General features: G+C 42.4%; 2 protein-coding genes across 9 annotated transcripts in view; one reads left to right on the forward strand and one right to left on the reverse strand.

Moving 5' to 3' along the window:
• PLPPR4 (phospholipid phosphatase related 4) overlaps nt 1–13,024 on the reverse strand; it is a 33,387-nt gene extending 20,363 nt beyond the window's left edge. Inside the window, exon 1 of one of the 2 annotated variants that reach the window (XM_068952333.1) lies at nt 12,873–13,024. In XM_068952333.1, the coding sequence (XP_068808434.1) occupies nt 12,873–12,950 (78 nt within the window). In that variant the 5' untranslated portion in view covers nt 12,951–13,024. The remainder of the gene's footprint in view (nt 1–12,872) is intronic. The other variant, XM_068952332.1, reaches the window with a different exon arrangement.
• A 158-nt stretch (nt 13,025–13,182) lies between these two features.
• PLPPR5 (phospholipid phosphatase related 5) overlaps nt 13,183–19,926 on the forward strand; it is a 111,692-nt gene continuing 104,948 nt past the window's right edge. The window contains exons 1-2 of one of the 7 annotated variants that reach the window (XM_068952340.1): nt 13,183–13,296; nt 13,869–13,918. The gene's annotated coding sequence lies outside the window, so the exon portion shown is untranslated. Of the gene's footprint in view, nt 13,297–13,744; nt 13,769–13,867; nt 13,919–17,348; nt 17,454–19,926 lie in introns of those variants that run through there. The other 6 variants (XM_068952344.1, XM_068952342.1, XM_068952341.1 and 3 more) reach the window with 6 other exon arrangements.

Genomic DNA, 19,926 nt, shown 5'->3' on the forward strand with positions numbered 1-19,926 from the left:
AGGTTTATAGTCAATTTGCTATATACAGTATGTCAGATCCCACAGGACATTTTTCTTCGTACCTTTTAAAAATATAAATATAAAATGCATCTTCAAAAGGCTAAAGAAAAGCAAATGCTTCTACAGTCTTCTAAAGATTGTAAGTGGCTATTTAATACATGAATATTTATTGAGTGTTCTGCTTCAGGCAGCAGTAGCTCTATAATTATAGACTTTAGCTCACAACACCTTGAAAATGTCAAATATAATTAGATGGTATAATGTGTATTGTTTTAATTACAAAGTGGAATAGGAATTTTCCTATTCCTAATTAGAATAATAAAACCCCCAACCTCAGCTTACATATCTTGACTAATAAATTTTTATGTTCTTACTTCCGTAGTTGGCTAATGGAGAAAGATTCTTGTTTAGCCTGCAACTTAGACCTGGAATCTGAACCGTTTGGGTCAAACTCTCTTTGGCTCAGAGACTTTGAATCAGAACCATAAGCAAAGATGCTGAAAAGTTTTGATCTGGGGTTTATGTACTTACAAAGAGGGATTTTTTTTTTCCCCTTTTTCCTCCTGTTTTTATAACTGTAAGTTGAGAGCCTTTCTTAAGACACAGGACTGTGTTATTAATATAAACAGAATTTATATTGCAAAGATCTTGCTGCTTTGAGCTCAGTATTGTCCAAGCATGAGAAAAGATAATCTGTATTCCCAAGGATGAAACAAGGATGAAAATCATCCTCAACAAGGAGGGAAAGACCTGGAGATCTTGTAAGGAGAACAATAAAAGGGGGAAAGCCTCCTGTTTTTTTACTTATTGCGGGACAAAGTAAAAGAGCTTCCATTAGCCCAAAAGTGATTTACCTCTCTGAAGCTATGGGATATGTAACAAATCCTCCTCCTGACCTAGAGCCACAAGATGTATATCGCATACTGCAAATTGCTGAAAGAAGAGATGGCTCTGAGAGCAGTTCAGAGGTGGGAGATAAGGTTATCATCACACCACTGGTGAACAGGCTGTGCTCAGTCCTGGGGCTGTTTTGGGATGCTGGCTTCAGTAGTTCTTCCTGGTGTATTCGTGAGGATTAAGATTACCCAGGAGCCACAGTGCCAGCACAGTTCCTTGACAGTCATATGGTATAGCCTACACCTGGGCCATGCTAGGTCTGCTCAGGACTGTGAAGTTTCCATATGATTAGTTTTCCATGGCTTTGAATGCATAAAAAGAGGAATCTATAGACCTGTAGCCCAGTAAATACAGTTTTGCCATGTTTAGTTAATAGGCCACAGACTTTGTACTGAGTTTGCAAGGCCTCAGAACAGAGGACTGTCAAATATGCTTTTTCGAACTTGTCTTGGCCTGCCAGGAGCATAGTTTTTATTTGATTTAGCTGTTAACAGCAATTTCTCTAATGATCGGGAGGCTATGCCTAATTTGTTTTACTTTCCCATATTTTTGTATGGTACAACTCTATGATTTTTATGTAAATAGTAGTAACAACTACTTACTCTGGGTGGAATGAGATATTTGTGACTTTAATGTAGTGCAAGAATACAGACCTGATACGGCAGCAGAGGCCTTGCAAACAGGGACACAGGATGCAGTGTTGAGGAGTACATTCAATAGGATGATAAGGGATGGGGCATAAGCTGGCACTAGAGACTCTTAAGACTAAGAACTTCAGACCTGCCGCTGCACAAAACTGATTTCAGGGGTTACAAAGAGTACAAACAAGAAGTATCCAACATATGTAAACCACACTACATATAGTAAATTGGAGTGTAATGTGAACTGGCAGAACAATAATGAAAGAGCAAGGCGTAAAAGCATGTAAGCAAACAGAAAAATGAACCCAAGTAAATCTTAGAGTGAGGAAAGGATCATCATCACCATCATGCTGCTGCCAACAAAGGATTTGAGATGCTAATGGCTTGCTGTGCTCCCCTACCAGCCATCAACATCAGGACCTTGAGGGGCAGAAGAAAGGTGAGCGTAACACTAGGAAAAGAGATAGATACTAAAAAGTGCATGTATAACAATTTCAGCTATTATTATTGTTGAGACTTCTTCTGTATAGTAATATTCTTTATTTTTTCTTTATTTTCCTGTGATAATTTTCCTGTGATGTGGACTAATAATAATTCTTTGATTAGAAAGTCAAGATTTCAATTATACTAACAATAGGTTCCTAGCTTTATATATTCCCTTTTTTGCCCAGAATAAGATTTTGGGCATAACAAGGCAAGCAGCTATCATTCTTCAGCGTGTAGGAAACACAGCATTAGGAAACAGCATTAATTGTCCTCTACTTCTTCAGATACTGTTATTACTATTCTTACTACCTCAGGTCTGGCAAGGGAAGGTCAAGCCACAGTGGAAAAAATCCTGTTACTCTAGTGGATGGAAAGCTAAATAGCACAAAGTCGTCCTTTGGACAGCGCAGAATCTGGGGCACTGACTTCTGCCTCTGGCCTTCCGCCAGCCACACACCCCATTGTTCTGAGTGAAACACTGAGCCCCCTGCTCTGGAGTTAAAATGTATGACCTTTAACTTTACCATTCCAGAGCATTTCTGCAGAGCCCTACATTTCGAAGTTGCTCACTCCTCCTGGAGAATTTCCAAATAATCAAAACTTCCGTAAAACTATATTCTCTCTGTAAGCAATATTTATAGGCATGTCAGTAGCAACCTAATACTGATGGTTTCCTAAATGACACCATGGAGATGGTGAGGCTCAAACCAAAAGAAAGGCAACAAATAAGACCCCACAATTTCTCTATTGTTTTGAAAGAATATGTAATCTGATACACATAAGCATTGTAAAACTCTATGAAAATCATAGCTTCTATAAATTTCCCTTTCTCTAAAACTGTACACTGGTAGTTACACATCTGATACTTATGTTTGCCAGTACTTTACTAAGCAAAGAGTCCATATTTATCTTCAAGTGAGTATCATCTTGAAATTGATGGGCTCTGTGAGGGTGCAACCATGAAGCGTCACATACTCAGGTAAAACATCTGAACCTCCGTTTCACAAGACGCAGATAGGTGACCTCTGTTTTGCTACAATGCAGTACAGGCTTTATCTTTTATCAGTGAACTCATATCCAGATCCTGTTCTGTAAAAGACTACTGTTGTTGTATTGGACTGTGTTGGTGGCTACCAGCAGACAGTCTTTAAATATGGGCTACAAAAGTAATTATCCTGGGCCATATTTCACTCAGGCTAAATGAGGGAAAAATGAATTGCCTCTTGTGCGATCATAGTTAAATACTGGACTCACTGCTCAGTGCACAGGCTAAAATGACTTGAGTGGTCTTCCTGCAGAGTGGCTGCAAATACACAAAAGTCGGTGGAATTGATTTGTTTTACCTGCCTGTCTATGAAATAATAAGATAGGCAGAGAAAGAGAGAGGCAGTATGTATGTGTGTATATGTAGCTTTCAGAGGAAGCCAAGGCACGTTCTACCAGATGCAAAATGAACATAGCATGATTAGCCTACCTGCTGAAAAGAGTTAATGGAAGTCTGAAAGGCTACTTGGAGAACAGATTGTTTATATTTGGAAACAATTGTTTTCTTATTTTTAGACTTCAATGGGGAACCAGGCTGGCCAAGTACTGGAGGCCAAGAAACTGTTAGATCCTTAGGCTGTTCTGCAACCCTTCCACAGCAGGCAAGCAGTTCCTGAGCATGGGAGCTGCCTTCTGGTGTTTCTTCTGTCTTCTGGGAATCAAGGAATCTTTGTAAATAATTAAGCAAATAAACAGGACTGCATCAAAGAGATAGATAGCTAATGAATGCCATTGGTTTATCCTCATGGAAACAATTTCAGCCAAGTGCTTGGGAGGACTGTCTATTTAATAACTATGTTGTGTTAGCATAACAAGGCCCATAGCATCATGATAGAGTCTGTTAAAATGTATCATAAAGGTCAGTCCTCATGCCAAAGAGTTCATGGTCTAAAAGACAACGCACAACAGATGGATGAGACAAAAAAGAGGCCTGTGGTGGGATGGAGAATACAAGGTATTCCTATTCTTAGCCAACTACTAACAGCAATTACAGCTTTCAACTGCTGTAACTGTTGCCCTGTTACAGTCTGCTGTGTGCTTCACAAAAGACAGGCCTCTCTCATCCTGACAGGAATGAAGTCATTACTGTGATGTCTGAACACCTTCCAGGAATAGGGTAAGCAGAAGAAATAATACCTTTCATACACAACTCTTTTCTGTTCCTCCCCTATGAAATAATATTTGCACTGTGATTATGTGAACACAAATGTTGTATTACATACTTCTCTTGTGAAGACAGACTAGTGGTGAGAAGTTGGCGGGGTTCCTGTTAACTTCAGCAGGGATTTGAGTTCATTCTTGGTCTGGAAAGTATTGCTAAATACTTTGAAATATAGAAAGACATAGGAACGATACAACCTGACGTAATCACAAATGTTTATGACATTTTCCTAATAGATGTCTGTAGAAAAGTTAGAAGTTGAACTGGAGTGGATTCCAGCAATTAATTTTTGTCTTGCTGTTATTTTCTTATATCTAAGTAATGATCCAGCCTGGTTATGAAACCTAATGCAAGTGACAGAGAGTTGAAGCATCTAAGTTCTGGGTGCTCTTCAGAGTCTCTGATTAATACAAGATACCAGATTTCTTTCATGTGCTGCCATTTGCAAGAACAGGACTTCATTCCAGAATTGCTCTAGTGGGACCCGAGTCAGTTCCTGGCAACATATTTCAAGTAACTTTAAAACAAAAGATTTGATTATAGTATTTACATGCTGGAAATGTTTCTGTCTGATCAACACTCATGCGCACTAACATACAGGTTACTGATGCATAGCAAAGGCTGCAGCTGCCACATATTTCAGACTGGTGCTATTCCCTTTTTCAAAACTCATATACATTTTATTACTGGAGACAGACTTTGATTTTGCAAATTACTCCATGTGGGGTACACATGGACACTTGTGCAAAATTGGGCTCTTTTCATGGCGGCAATATTATGCCTTTAAATAGAATTAATTAAAGATGAAAACAAATGTTCCTGCATCTTTTCATTGGACACTTGGGAGGCAGCTATATTAAACAGATGGAGTACAGCAGAAAAGACAGGAGTATTTGTTTTGCTCTCCTCACTATTAGCTCAAATCTGCCTGTTGCGGCTGTAGGGAGATTGTTTGCTTGCTGCTCTGAATGCTATTGGTCAGAGCTTCATTTACAGCCATCTTCACGATGAAAATACAAAAAATAAAAAGACCCCAGTTCTGATTCTGTCCAAGCTTGCCCAAATGCTGCCATTTTCTCTTGCTTGTTACCATCTGTGGGCTTTTCCACAGGGTCCTCGTACTGGCTCCGGCTCAGTCATACCAGTGCTGGACCCTCACCCTCGGAGAGGCAGCTGTGATGAGCTGGGATTAAGACTAGAGTTTACTTGCATTGCAAACTGGGCTATCACGAGGACTTCTGAGAGATGGTACAGGATGGATGTAGAGCAGGGACCTGCCATATTCCCCTGCTTGATTTAAAAGAATAGTCAGGTTTGTAGATATGTTTGTTTTGTTTTAAGCTGAATTCTTAAACCCCTCGTGCTTGAAAGAGAAGCCATACCCTGAAATTTGAGTCCATATAAAGGGTTTTCTACTTTTCTCTCTGAACTCCAGTTCCTGCTTCTTCTTGCACCTTTTCTGGATGCAGGTTTCATCTGGCCCATGGCTGTAAGGAACTGGGTCTTTTCTGTAAAGGATTTTTATCTCACCACTGTCTAAGTTTTGTGGAAACTAACTGCAGAGACATGATGCGATGGTCTTTTCTCCCAGATTTAACTCTAGTGGATGTAATATGAACTCCCAATTTGGAATCCCAGGTGCCCCAGAAATCTGTTATCATTACCATTTTTGTAGAATTAAATTATCCCTAATTCCAGCATTGGTTTTAGAGTTTAATTGAATTGTTCTGCTACTGCCAATCAGAGTGTAGCTTTAGAAATACAACAGATATTTTAGTATAACTCCTCAAACCTCTGGATCTTTTGCCAAATCTTAATGGAAAATCTCTCACTACGTGTAAGACCAAAAAAATGTATATAAGTGATGAAATTCCTATTTATTCCAGAAATCTCAAACTCATGCTGAATGCATGATAATCCTAAAAGTGCTCATTTGTTTTGATACCTGTGTATGAAGCAGCAATTACACAGAGAAAAATCAATAAAATAAAAATGCTTTACCAAAAATATTTGAAGGCAGGAATAATCTAAAAATATTTTTAAGATTTCAATTTAATTAAGAATATGTGCATACATATAAAACAAACCCGTATGCAGAAATTTTACAACACATGAAAAAATACCATGAACAAATTTCTTTTTGCTGTGGCTTCAAATATAATTGATGATTAATTACATTAATCTATTACATTACATTATTACATTATTATGATTAATTACAATTAATCTATTAATGAGTAATTATAATCAATAATTAATTATAAACAATGGGGTTAGGGTTTGCACTGACTGTTCATTATGGGATTTCTGCTGTAAAGTTAGGGTGAATCAAGAAAAGCAACATTTCAAAAAGGTGGTTGTTGTCAGGTTAGAGTATTACCAAATTTCAGCTAGAAGTTTACTCAAAACCCATCTCTAACAGACAAAACTGCTAATCCCTACAAAATATTGCAATTTATTCTACTCTCCCAAATCCAGTGGTTTCCACGCATACAAAAACAAACAGACAGACAAGCCTGTGAGTTCCAGCCCTTCTCCAGGGGCTTACTCCCGTGCTCTTTTGCAACTTTTGAGCAGTCCCCACCCCACCAACTTGAACTTTCAAGTGTCAGGATCATCAGTCAAGATACAATATTCGTAATAGTTCAGCTCCTGGGTAGACAAAAGTTACATACTAGACTGTTCATTATTAATTTTGGTGGGAGAAAGAGAGATTTTTAATGATTATAGGAGAGAAACACAGAAGAAGGGTATGAATTTTCTACTTTTGAAAGAGGTAAACATTTGGAAAAAATTAATCTCCTTTAATTCCTAATGTAGCCAGGACTTCTCTTACTACAGGGGTACAGGGCCAGGAGGATGGTGCAGTAGGTAAAAAGGAGCAGGGCCTTCTTTCACTGTGAACTGCTGAAACTCTACACGAGCCAAGCAAGTAGCCAAACAGAGAGGGAGGTCTAAGATACAGCACTTTTCTCTCTCACGACAGCCTTAGCGTGGTCCTGACCCCTCCCTTTTCATTCCCCTTTTCTGCTTATCTTTTACTAAAAGCTAGTAGTATGCAGGCTATATAGCTCTTCTGTACACTTAGAGGTGGTGATAAGGATGCAACATTGATGACTGCCAATGAACGGTCTTAGCTGCTTTTGAATGAGTAGCAGCCTTCTCGGGCCCAAGACTGCCCCTTAGCATTTTGGGAGCAGTCTCTTATGCGCTATTATGAATAAAACTGACACCTATCCTCTGAGTCAGCCATGGCACAAGGTCAGCTTAATGAGCAGACTGTTAAATGTATTTCCCTTCTTCCCCCTCCCTCACACATAGCTGACTCTTTTGAGACAAAAGGGCAACGTATGTGGAAAGTGTTACACTACTTCCAGAGTCTCCTGCTGCAGTATGGGGATACTTTCAGCTTCTATAGTTTTTTTTTTTCCCCCCCCCCCCTAAGGCCAATTTCACCATAACAGAAAACATATAGAAAAATGTGACTACCTTGTGCCTCCAGGAAACAGTGGTGTAGTTTAGCTCTTACACTGGCATACAAACATCCTGTTCTTAGAAAGATGTAACTCTATAGCCTATTCTCCCCATACTCTTATTCTAATCACTGAACTCCCCTTGGATAGTCATGTCTCTTGCAGTCATGCCTGTACATGACTTGCAGGTAACTAACTGCATAATTTAAATGTGGTGGGTCATGCATGGCTGAATAGCTGAAAAAAATCCAGATATGTCTGGGAAATGGCACCGAGCTACCTAGTGACGTGTACAAACACTTGACATTTCAAACCTAGCTCTGTCAGTATATATTAGAAACAAATGGAAATAAAGTATTTGGTGCTAAGACACAGTGAACGTTCTCTACATGCATTTATTTCAATGGAAGCTGATGACTGGTTGCAGATGTTTGTGCTTTCTGCTAGACTAGTATCGTGAGAATTCCAGCTCATCTGTGGACCAATAAAAGTAAGTGGTAAAAGCAATACTGAAAGGCATGTCCCCAAACAGTCTGGGCTGAATTAATTCCTGTTTCTGCCTTGGAAAGCCGCGGAAGAGAACTGCCTGTATCTGTATGCATGCACCATACACAAGAGTCTAAAGGACAAGGTAAGGAACAAATTTAAATGTGCATTGGACATTCTCTCTGAAATGTCTTCCATCTTAGTCCCTGAAAGTTAAGCAACCAACAGATGAAAACTGTGCCACAGGAACAAAGCATTCAGAGGCCATATCTTTAGCTGGAGAATAAGTGCATCAAGTGACTCAGACTGACAACACTTGGGCTTTTGCATTCCTGCATCCTGGGTACCACGGAAGTCAAAGGCAAGATTCATAGTGACTTCTGTGAAATCAGGATTTAAACCAAAAGTTTCTGAAGTCAGAGCATGTGGGTGAAGAAGAAAAACATCCACAGATCTTTCACGAGACAGTTGTTTTCCTTCACCAAGAAGAAATGTATCTGTCTGTCCTGCCTCCGCAAGTGTGTCCGTTCTCCCAGGAACGGAAAGTACATAAACCTAGGAGTTTCCAGATACATATTTAAAATGTGAGACATCATGCAAATTTCATCTGTAAGTGAATATAGTCATGATATACTTTGAATACAATGAAGAGAATCAGTCAGGTAACAAACAGCAGAACTTCTTTCAGGAATAGCCAATTTCTTTCTCTTAGAGTCTTGTAGGCTTTTTACCGTGAAAATGAACTTCCAGTAGACCAGAGGGAGTTTGCATTTCCATGGCAAGTTTTGTCTTTCTCAGCTATGAAAATGAAGCTCAGATTAGCCACACAGTCTACAGAACCCCAAAAGCCACAAGCATAATTAGAAATAAGATAGGCCAGACTGCCTGGTAGTGCTGATTACTACACACTTCAGGTGAGCAGTGTGACACATAAGGAAAACTAAAACTATGCTGCTCTCAGAAGCGTGCTCCGAATATTTTTAAATAACCTCTAAAACATACTTTTGACATGTAGGATAACTCATCAAGGTTTTACTTTATGAATCATGAAACTTGAAAACATGTTATTAGAAATGTGTTATGACATATTTCATAATGCTCATTGTCTCCAACTGTTTTTAGTTTATGACCATATTTTTCAGAAGCCCCATTTCTTCTTTTCATTTTTAGATTTCCTTTTTATTTCTAAGTCTTCTGAAGCTCTAACCTGATCCTCCCTTTAATTTTCCTGTGTAAATGAGGAATAGCTCTAGTGAAATCAGTGATCTTAAGAAGGGCATATTGGTTTTATGCTGTAACTTTGTTATTTAAATCTATTAATTTGAATTATTCTTAAATTAGACTGAAATTAAATTCAGGCCCAGAATATTTCTTTTAAAGTTGGCATGCATGCAGTCCACGTAATCATATTTTATCCAATCCTAGAAGTTCCTGCCACCAAACATATTTGCTAATAGAGTAGTCTCACTCAATAACATATTTGTAAGGATTGTAATAGTGGAGGAACTCAGTGTCAGGGCTCTAAGTATTTGTATGCTGCTAGTTCAAAAGATCAGGTCCTTCTAAAGCAGAGAGTCTGTCTTTACTCATTCTGCATGCCTAAAATATATCAGTTGCAACTGATATTTTCCTTCCTTAACTGTATAATAACTTGCATTTGTATAACACAAATGTGCCCCTTCCTACTACTGTTGAATTTCCATTTCCTCCTTGTCCCAAAATCCTTTTTATATTTCTTTCCTTTTGTCAAGTGTTTGAGAGCAAAATCAGCGCTGTTTTATTTTTGTAAACAGTTTGCTTTTCCTTTGGCCCAGATCCTCAGTATGTTGTGATACACTTAAATGCAAAGTGGAAGTGAGTAAACCCTAATGTTCTTGTTTGAGGGTCCAAAATGATGTTATATGTTGTTTAGTTGCAATTCAGACTGGAGAGGGACTGTTTGCTATAAATGGGACAGGGTAAATAAAGATGAGTGAGTGACAGAAGAAAAAAAAACATATAAAAGGACTTATTTTAGAGGTTGAAAGCCTATTTCCCATCATTCATTCAGCTATATGTTCGTGAAATTAAAAGCTTTAGAATAACGTGCTGTTACATAAATTCAGAGAGCCTTAGGTAAGTTGGCTAAGTTTTGTTTCTAAAGTAGTTGGCTCTTGTTGAATCTTAGTAGGAACTTACCTCTTGCTTACCATTTAACAGAGTAAAACCATATAACAGAGTAATGCCAGTCAGCCACACAGGCGACCCCTCCATCCGTTACACTTGGGAATTTCTAATGCCAATAAAGTTATCGTTGATTAAATCCCTCTTTATGAGGTACAACTCAATCTCTGGTTCTCCTTGAGCCAATCACAGTGGAAGAATCTAAGCCATCAAGAGCATCACAAGAAGGAAATGAAGTGCTAGTACCTTCCTGTGCTACTAAGCTCTAGGAAGACATTCTCATTAGTCCAATTAGAATTAGTGCACACGTTGCTGTATGCAAGGTGGATGTACACAAGAAACACATGGTAAGTGTTTCTCTCCAGATACCATCTGAATTGCTGTCACCCTTTCACCCAAGTGATCTGTAGCCTCGCTTAGAATGTGGGAAATGAGTTCAAATCCTGCTCCTGTCTAATGGGAGAGGACTGATAGCTCCCCAAAGATTTCCTCATCAATGTATGGTCTCAGGTGTACCGCACTCAGTTTTTCCTCTTGATGTTGTTTTAACTTGTATCAAATACCTAAATATATATTGGCCCAAGAGAGGCATAGCTCCATGGTTCAATAAATTAGGGCTCACTCGTGAGGGAGAAGGGCTTAGATTCTGGACTCTGCTCCTGTGAATGAATAATGTAGAAGTCCTAAAAGTTCACTGGGAGCCCTTTCCCTTACCTTAGGACTGTCACTCCCTCTGCGTGCAGCTGGGTGCTGAAGACGCTCTGCAGTGCTGATCGCCACCTCTTTTTAGATCTAGCTGTAAATGGTTTGCTGAAGATCTCAAAGAGACTACACCAGAGTGGAGAACTTGCATGCTTCTTGTGCAAACTGCACGCAAAGCTCAGTCTAATTTCTTCATCACTTGCAGAATCGTTTGTCTTATTCCTTGTAACAGCTACAGGGAGCGTCTAGGGTAACTACAAGTATGGAATTAATATTATATAAGACAACTCTTGAACAGCAGGCACACATTTTGTGCTGCTGCTCTGTAATTCACCCATATTGCTGCAGGCCAAACCACAGCCCACCGAACAGCACAGTTCTCTTGTGTTTTTGCAGGATCTCTACAGAAATTCACCTAAGCTGAGTGAGGCCCAGTGATCTCTTTCCTGTTTGGATTCCAAAAGCATGAAAGATGGCCCAGAGATTGAGGAAGGCTGATGGGACCCCAGCTTTTTTAAAGGCTTCTCCAAGCTTGACCTCTTCCTTCTGTACAAAGCTAATGTAAGTTATATGGCAAAGGAAGAGCCTTCCATCAAAGGGCTTTTCTTGAGTGGGCCTAGTTACATGGATAGGATATACGCCTGATAACGCCACAGAAACAACTTCGGCAAAGCTTTCCAGTTGGTACTATTTATTCTGAGCTAGTGCTGAACCATGTCCTGGTAACTACTGAGAGCTAAGGGGACAGAAAGACCCCACTGCTACCTAAAATCCCATCTTGACCTGACCCCTTCTGCATCCCAGAGAACCTCTGAAGTGCCTCAAATAGACCTGAAAGGGAAGGTTTTTTTCTTGTGTATTTTCCCCAATTTTCATATTTTTGATGTTTTTGTATTTTATACATTTTAAATATTGTATATATTTTTATATTCTTATTTAGCCTCCCATTAAAGTTCTTCACATTATTTTCACACTATGTCTCTGAGGTAAGTTACATAGTGCCTCAGTTACTTCCCTGAGTGGGGTCATCTGAAACACTTTGCTCATCCATAAAATGTAGTTACCTCACACTTACTGCTTTGTCATTAAAAAGGAAATTGGTGTGATGTGAATTTGAAGCTTAAACTGTGTCTCATGACCTCACGATCTGCTAGAAGTACGTAAATGGCTGCACTTTCCCAGGAGGCTAAATGCCTCCAAGTGACACACCAAGCAGCGAGTGTCTCTGCAACTCCACCTGCTACCATCTGAGCAGCCATAGTAGGTTTTGCTATTTAAGACTTGCCAAGAACCTCATTCCATTTTCAAAACGGACATTTTTAGCTCTATTAGAGGAAGCACATAATCTAGGGGTCAATTAAAATGTACCACTGATTATCATTTTGGGAGCATTTCTATTTTGCTAAGCATTCCTTTATGAATGTGATTTATATTCTACCAAAAAAGGCAATCAGTGTTTGCCTAAAGCCTATCTTGAAACATGTCTTCCTCCGGAGAGGATACTGTGTACATTGCATCATTTAGCTCAGCAGACCGTTCATTTTCCAAGTAACTCTTAGAAATAATTCCCACTGAAAAAGACTGCGACGAAAAGGTTAATTTATGCCGGCTCTTTATAGTACTGGGGGGCTTCGACACTGATTTCGGGAAGCAGCAGAGCATCATCTAGGGATTTTGCATCAGACGGGTGTGTGTGTGTTTGGGGGGGGGGGGACGGGACGGGGGAAGGCTGGGGAAGCGGGCTCCCCCCCGCGAGGAGAGCGGCATTTCCCGGCGGAGCGGCGACCCCGGCCCCCCCGGCCGCTGGCGGCCACTCACCTCCACGAAGTAGAAGCACGGCAGGAGGGTGACGCTGTCCTTGGTCACTTTGCCCTTTGGCCGCTCCTTCGCGGACATGCTGGCTGCCGCCGGGGGCTGCGGGCGGCGGCCGCGGGGCAGCGCGCTCCGCCGGCGCTCGCAGCCGCGGCGTCTCCTCCGCCCGCCGGGCCGCCGCCGCCGCCGCGCGGAGCCCCGCGCCGCCCCGCTAGCGCGTCCCCTGCGCCGGCGGCCGCGGCCCGCTTGGCGCCGTGCACGGGCTTGACGTCAGGGAAGCCGCTCGGCGGGCAGGGGGAAGGGGCCCGGCTGCGGCGGGCGGGGTGCGGGGGCTCCTCCGGCCGCCTTAACTCCTTCGCTCCCGCGCGGAGCGGGAGCGCCGCCGCAGGCCGGAATAAAGGGGGAGGCCGCGGGGCGGGGCGCCGCCGAGGTAAGCGCGAAGGCGGGCGCGGCGCGGCGCGAGGGCGGGGTCGACGCTCGCCCCCCTCCCCCCCCCCCCCCCCCCCCCCCCCCCGCCGTGAGGTACCCGTCCCCGGCGCGAGCTCCGCGCCGCTCCGCCCGCAGGCGCTGTGCAACGCCCCCGGCGCGGCCTTACGCCGCTCCCCGCGCAGGTCCCCGCGAGGGCTTCGGCTCTTCGGAGCACGCCCGTGCCCGCGGAGGGGGGCGGCTCCGCACCGCTCCCACCGCCCGAGCTAGCCCCGCAGCAGCCGGCAGGCCCCGGCCCCGGCCCCGGCCCGCGCAGCCGCGGTGCTCCCGCCCGCGCGAGGCCTGAGGGGCGCGCGCCGCCCGTTGGGCAGCGGAGCTCAAATCCTAACGGTCCACCGCGGTAACGCTCGTGAGCCACGCGCTGAGGCGGGCCTGAGGGGACGGGGCGGGGAGGGCCTTAGCGGCCTTGGGGCCAGGTGAGCGGTCTGCAGTTGGCAGTTATTCTGTCAAAGCCCACCATGAGTTTCTTCTTCTTTTTTTTTTTTTTCTTAAAAATATTTTCTTTTAATATATCAGACATGAGGGTGCGCTGCCAGATCATGAAACCGCCAAGTTCCTGGCACCAGGTTAGTCTTCAGGAAGTCTCTGTTAAAAGGTTGAATGTGAGCTTGTTCCTGGTGGAGAGAGAGCATAATTTGCAGGCCTTTTACATCTCTCATTTGGAGTTGTAATTGCTTGGGTGTCCTCTGTTGGAGCGAGCTGTAGTTCACTGGTGCGTTCAGTAGGCAAAGAACACATTAGAAATTGCTTAGGCAGAATCTGAGTTAATTATCCTTGTTGGCTGCAGTATCGTAAATGCTTGTGTTCCTGAAACCAGACCCACTAGTGTGTTGCATACAACGCAGCTGCTTCTGTGTCCGGCCTCGAGTCCAAGAATGAATTGCAGCTTGTTTTACTGAATAAACCTCTCTGTACCAGCCACGTGCACCTAGCAAAGCTTCGTGTTGTGAAGGTGCTCGTTAGCTATGGTGAGGGTGGGAGGATCACCTTAATATCTTATTTGAAATGGAGAAGAGAGCTTCCGGGGTTGAATTGGGGTAAGATGGAGAGTAGTGATGGAGGAAAATCGTTCACAGGGTTTTATACCCGAAGGGAGACTTCAGTAGCGTTGCAACCAGCAGAGCCAGTAAAGTGAAGGAAGTGGGGAGTGCTGACAGTGCCTGCAAGTTCTTCTAAGGCAATAACTGGATGTGATTGCTCAAGGAGTCCATTCTAAGCATCAAAGAGTTTAGATTGGAAAGGGCCCTCACTGAGGTCAGGCAGTATGTGAGGACCTGAAAACAAACCAGAGTTGCTCCTCTTTAGGTTACCCAGTCAGTGGGAGGGGAAAAACAATTTATCAGTAAAACCTAAAATTTTAAATTTTTTTTTCTCAGAGGAATTTTAGCTGCAGCAAGCACTCAGCAAATGTCCACATATAGGCCTGAGAAACCTGAAAAAGATTCCTGCAGGCATGAAGGGTTTAAAAAAAAAAAAAAAAAGGTAGAGAACTGACACAAGAGGAATTTAGGGCCTTTTTTTTTTTTTTTTTTTGTTTCAGGGAAATCTTTCCATGAAGCAGAATGTTGGAATGGCGCTGGGAATAGCATTCTTGTATGACCAACATCTTTGTGTGGACATACTCTTTTTGAGCTCGAACAGCTCATCCTGGCCTCAGCTAGACTTTTCCCTCAGTCAGAGGGTGTGGTATGATTGGGACTGAGGGAAAAACTGAGCTCTTCTGCTCCCTGTGCAATATTGAGGCATATGATTTCTTTAATCCCTGAAGGATCTTGTGCAATTTTTGCTAGTATCTTAAAAAGAACAGGGTTAATGTGAGCAATTGTCTCCGTGGTGAACTGTGTTATTTTGAGAGCCTATTTTTGGATCTAAGCTTGCAGCCTTTTCTCAGGCAAGCTCCCATTGATGTCAACGAGATAGTAACCTGGATAAGGCTTGCAGGAGCTCTCTGTGTGGGATAACATTTTCTTTCTTCTGTGACACATTTATAATGTCTGTACCAGTTGCCTTGTCCCTGTAAATGTAGCCTTGTGTTGTGGTGTGTAGCTTTAATGTTTTAGGAAAGAAGCATGACTCAAGCAGTCATAATTTATCTCCTGTTCCTCCTGCTTCTGGAGAATAGGACTCTTGATGGTCCATGGTATTTTGGCTGCTGTAGCCAGTGCATTATAGCAATTGTGCGAAAGTTCTCTCCAGACCTTCTCTTTTCCAGTTGTTCCCATCTCATTTACGCACAGAGGGAGTGCCAAGTCCATGCTCTGCACTAAGCAAACATGGGAAGACATTTCATAATGAGAGGGAAAAGCAAAAATGTCCTTGTCCCTCCTCATGCCTGCAGGCAGGTGTGGAAGGCAAATCTATGATCTGACTCCAAATCACTGAAAAAGGGTTTTGAGAGCTGCAACACACTGATAGTGTTTCCACACCAATACACAGTCTTATCCTAGACCTATGAGGGAAGAGTTAAGGGTTCTGCTGACTCACTGATGTAGGGGGCTCCTCACCTTACTGCTGTAAAAGGGAGGCAGGGTGGTTCTGGGCTGAGCAGGTGGTGAGGAGGTTTCCTGGGATTAGAGGAGCTGTGAGCAGAGGAGGCTTATGCCTTGCTGTCAGAGCCAAACTCCAGGAAATGATTCTGGGCAGTGTGTGGGTATCTGGTAGTGGTTTCTACTCATCAGTGGTCTAGCCTTCAAGTAAAAAAGTCCCTTTTAGCCTTGCTGTTGGATTACTCCAACTGCAAAAGTTGAGGAACTGCAGTTAGGTTTTGCTACTGCTAAACATTTAATGGTTAACGAGTAGAGTGGTTAATGAGTGATGCCACTTAGAGTTGCATTTACTGTATCTACCTCACTTACTCTAAAGTCATGAGACTGGCTTGAGAATCATGAACACACACCATTAAAAATGACTCGAGAGTGCTTTGCTTGCCTCCCAATTTCACACGTGGATTGCTCCGCTCTGGAAGACTAGGGAGGGTTAGAGTGCTTCTCTGATGAAATAAACTGAGAAACTCGCATAGTGATGTAACTTCAGAAGTTGGCAAAAATCTATTATTAATTATATTTTATTATGGTACTACCGAAAGACCAATTAAGCATGCAGCTGTGCTTTTTAAGTACAGTAGAACACAGAACAGTAGCTGCTCCCTGATCTGCAAGCTCTCACTATAAGTAGGTGGTGGGAAGAATGCAATGCATACTGCGTGAATGATTTCAGGGCAGGAGGAGTTGTGTTACTGTTCTGGTTTTGCTTCTCACTATTTTGCGAGTTCACTGGTAGAGGGAGTGAGGAAAGGGGTTATACATGATATAGCTGAAGTGAAGCAATTTTGGAAAAAATGCGTGTTGTGTATGTATTAAGGGTGAAAGTATGGTGGGGAGATGAAGAGAAATAGCCAGTCAGCAGGGGCCGGGGATAAGCCATGTAACACTACAGAAGGCTGCACTGTGGCACCTGAGGCAGGCTGAAAGGGAATGGCCTGTGCCCTTACTGTTGAGCTCTCTTAGCCTCCTGGACTGGTGGCTGTCTGCGGATCATCTATTTGGCCTGGTTCCTGGACTGTGCAATTCCTGAACCCCACTTGGGAACTGTAAGAGACTGCTAGGTGACCTGGGCCAAAATCCTGCCAAGGATTTTTTTAACGATACAAATGATTGCTTTCCAGTGTTCAGGAATGTTTGCTGACATCTTTTAGTTTGCTGGTATAGGTATTGTATGCAGGTGTAAAGGGACCAGCTTTGCCTGCCTCTGCCGCTAATTTTCATGTACTGAATTTTTGTGGGTTTTTTTTGTTTTCTGTTTTTGTTTTTTCCCTTTCACTTGAGTGTTGTACAGGAAGAAGCTTCTGGTCTTTAATGTTGCTAGCATTTCCTCATATGGTAGAAAGTCTCATCCCCAATACTTTCCCCTTGTTGAGCTACTGCCATCTTTGTTGCTTCTTCTGTTGTTTCCACCAGCTAGGGATCTCACCTTGCTCCTTTCTTTTGTCCTTTGCAGACTTTGACAACAACTTCTGTCCTTTGGCTAGTCAGATAGAGGGAGAAAAGGAACAGCAATGCCTGGATCCCAGAGTGTGGTAGGTCTGCCTTGCACCAGTCAAAGGTGATATTGATGGGTAATTACGGTCCTGGCTAGGCTGGCTGCATTTCCCATCCTTCCTACTGTGCTTTCACATGTTGTCTGTTGAAACCCAGCTATAGCAACCACTTTTCTCAAGAATAAGTAACTAAGGTACAGCTATGATGTCAATCATTTCTTCCTTGATGTGCTGCCAGCAACATATTCTGCACTTGTGGCTTACACCCCAGAGTCCTCGGTGGATGGAGTATGACTGGCTTCTGTACAGATAATTCTGTGCTATGTATCTCTCTTCATCTTATAGAGTCCAGATAGGGCTGCAGTCGTTTGGCCCTTATCCTGAGCTAACATAATGGAGTAAAAGTATCTCTTCTCTGCCTCTCAGGACTGGTGCTAAGATTCCTTCCTTTTCAAGCACATGAATGCTGATGCAAAAATCCCTTGCTGAGTGGAATGATGTGACTTTTGGACTAAGGGATTCATCTGTATCTTAACACCTGGAAATATATGTGTCCTCCAAAGCTCTTTTGACAGGGTAGTTATTAGAAATCATGGGATTGATTGGTGTTTATGTAAAGGTTCTTTGGATTGCTCTAGAAGTATAAACAGTTTTCAGATGGGTATAACACACATTTTTGTCCATATTAAAATCCCTTAACATTGACAAAACACTGTGAAATGGCCTTTGTGTAAATGACACTCTTATCCATACAGTCTCCTAAAAGAAAATATGTTGGCAGTCAACAATTCAGAATGGGCCCCCTGTCCATTTCAGTCAAGATAATAAGTGTGGTGATGCGTGGCTTATGACTATCCTGTGCCTAGATAATAGGCATATGTACAGTGTCAGAACCAGTGCTGCTGTTTTTTTTTACATACTTTCAACTAATCCGTAACAGTAGTGTCATTAGAAACATGTTAGCATGAAGCATAAAACTATATATCCTCTGCTGCAGCAAAAACAATCAGTTGAGTTCATGGAAGAATTAAAAGTACCCTAAGAAAACAGGGAACTAAAAATTAAAAGTCCTAGATATGGAGAATAGGCTTCTCCTGACTCATTCGGAATAAGTTTTTAGGAAGGGTTATTTATTCTGGCCTCAAAAGAAAAAGAACTTGTGACCAGTGGGTGCCCCTAGAGATTCCAAGCTGATTTTTGAGAGCTCGTACTAGCACAGAACCTTGCCCCTGCTAAGGAAGTATTATTGATGGAGCTTCTTCGAGTAAAGCACCTTTCCTTTTACTTGTCAGGCAGAGAGCAGCTGTCACAGTTATATTAGAAACACATTTTGAAATGATTTTTCTGCATAGGCTACTGTGCTGCCAAAGGCACATTGTATAAAAAAAGATTGTGGGCCGTCATCTCTTTACCTAGGTGCTCCCTGGATGAAAGACTGCCTTTATTCCCAGGCTTTGATAAGCTCTGAACACAGACAATGGAAATGGTTTTACCACTTCCATGGGAACAGAAAGTACACTGCACAAGCAGGGACCTGTGCTATATCACTGAATAAATCTCCCCACAAAAGCATGCTGAAATAGTTTGGGGAAGAATTAGAATCACCTGAGAGCCAGCAGGTCTGTGAATGTGCAGACCCACTGACCAGACGATGGTGTTGAACAGTTCGTAGCAGTCAGAGGTTTCCCCAGAAGCTTCAGTAGCAGCTTCAGTTGCAGCAACTGTTGCTTGGAAGCCTAGGGAAACCTGCTTTCCCCTGGTCCCCCCAGAATTCCTGCACACCAAGTCCATTTTTTGGGGCTGCGTGCTGGGATTGGGGTTAGCTCTTTTGTGTTATATAGATGGAATTTTTTTGTTTTGTTTTGCTCAATGAATGTGGAATAGATGATGTGAGCTCATCATACTAAAACAGTAATTCTCTTCTGGAGAAAGGGTGGCATATGGGAATTGGGCACTGCTGTGTGGAACTGGCAGATGATTTTTGCTCTGCTTTGCTTGCCATGTCAGGATTCAGAAATGCAGCAATGTGTCTATGTATTTTTTCAGTCCCCCAGGAAATACCTGGTTGAGGAAATTTGCTCTGTGTGTTGAATTCAGATGCTGCTCTAGAAGTTAATCTGGCCTGAGCAAATGAGAGGACATTTTTTATTTTACAGTTATCCATTTAAAAGGTCTTTGCGGTTATAAGACAGGAATTTTTAAAAATACTTCATTAAGAGGCTTCCTAATCTTTGGTGCAACTATTTTCATGTAGTCTGTTTGATGAAACAAAATGGTGGCTCCCAGGACAAAGTCCCTGTCAGACAACAGGACAAAATATTTTCTAGCATTCTAACAAGGTACCCTTCCTCTAGACCTGCAGAAAGTCATTAAGGGAAAAATGATAGGATATATGAAAATTGAAAAGCTGAATGATATCAAGGATGTCTCTTTAATTATTAATATTTGCATTAGCTTTTAGTGAGTGCGTAGTTCTTCTTTGCTTGGTTTTTCATATTAGGGCAAAATTTTCCTCTTTAACCCATCTGTAGCTCCCTT

This window comes from Struthio camelus, chromosome 8 (assembly GCF_040807025.1).
Source record: "Struthio camelus isolate bStrCam1 chromosome 8, bStrCam1.hap1, whole genome shotgun sequence".
In the NCBI taxonomy this organism is placed as follows: Eukaryota; Metazoa; Chordata; class Aves; order Struthioniformes; family Struthionidae; genus Struthio; species Struthio camelus.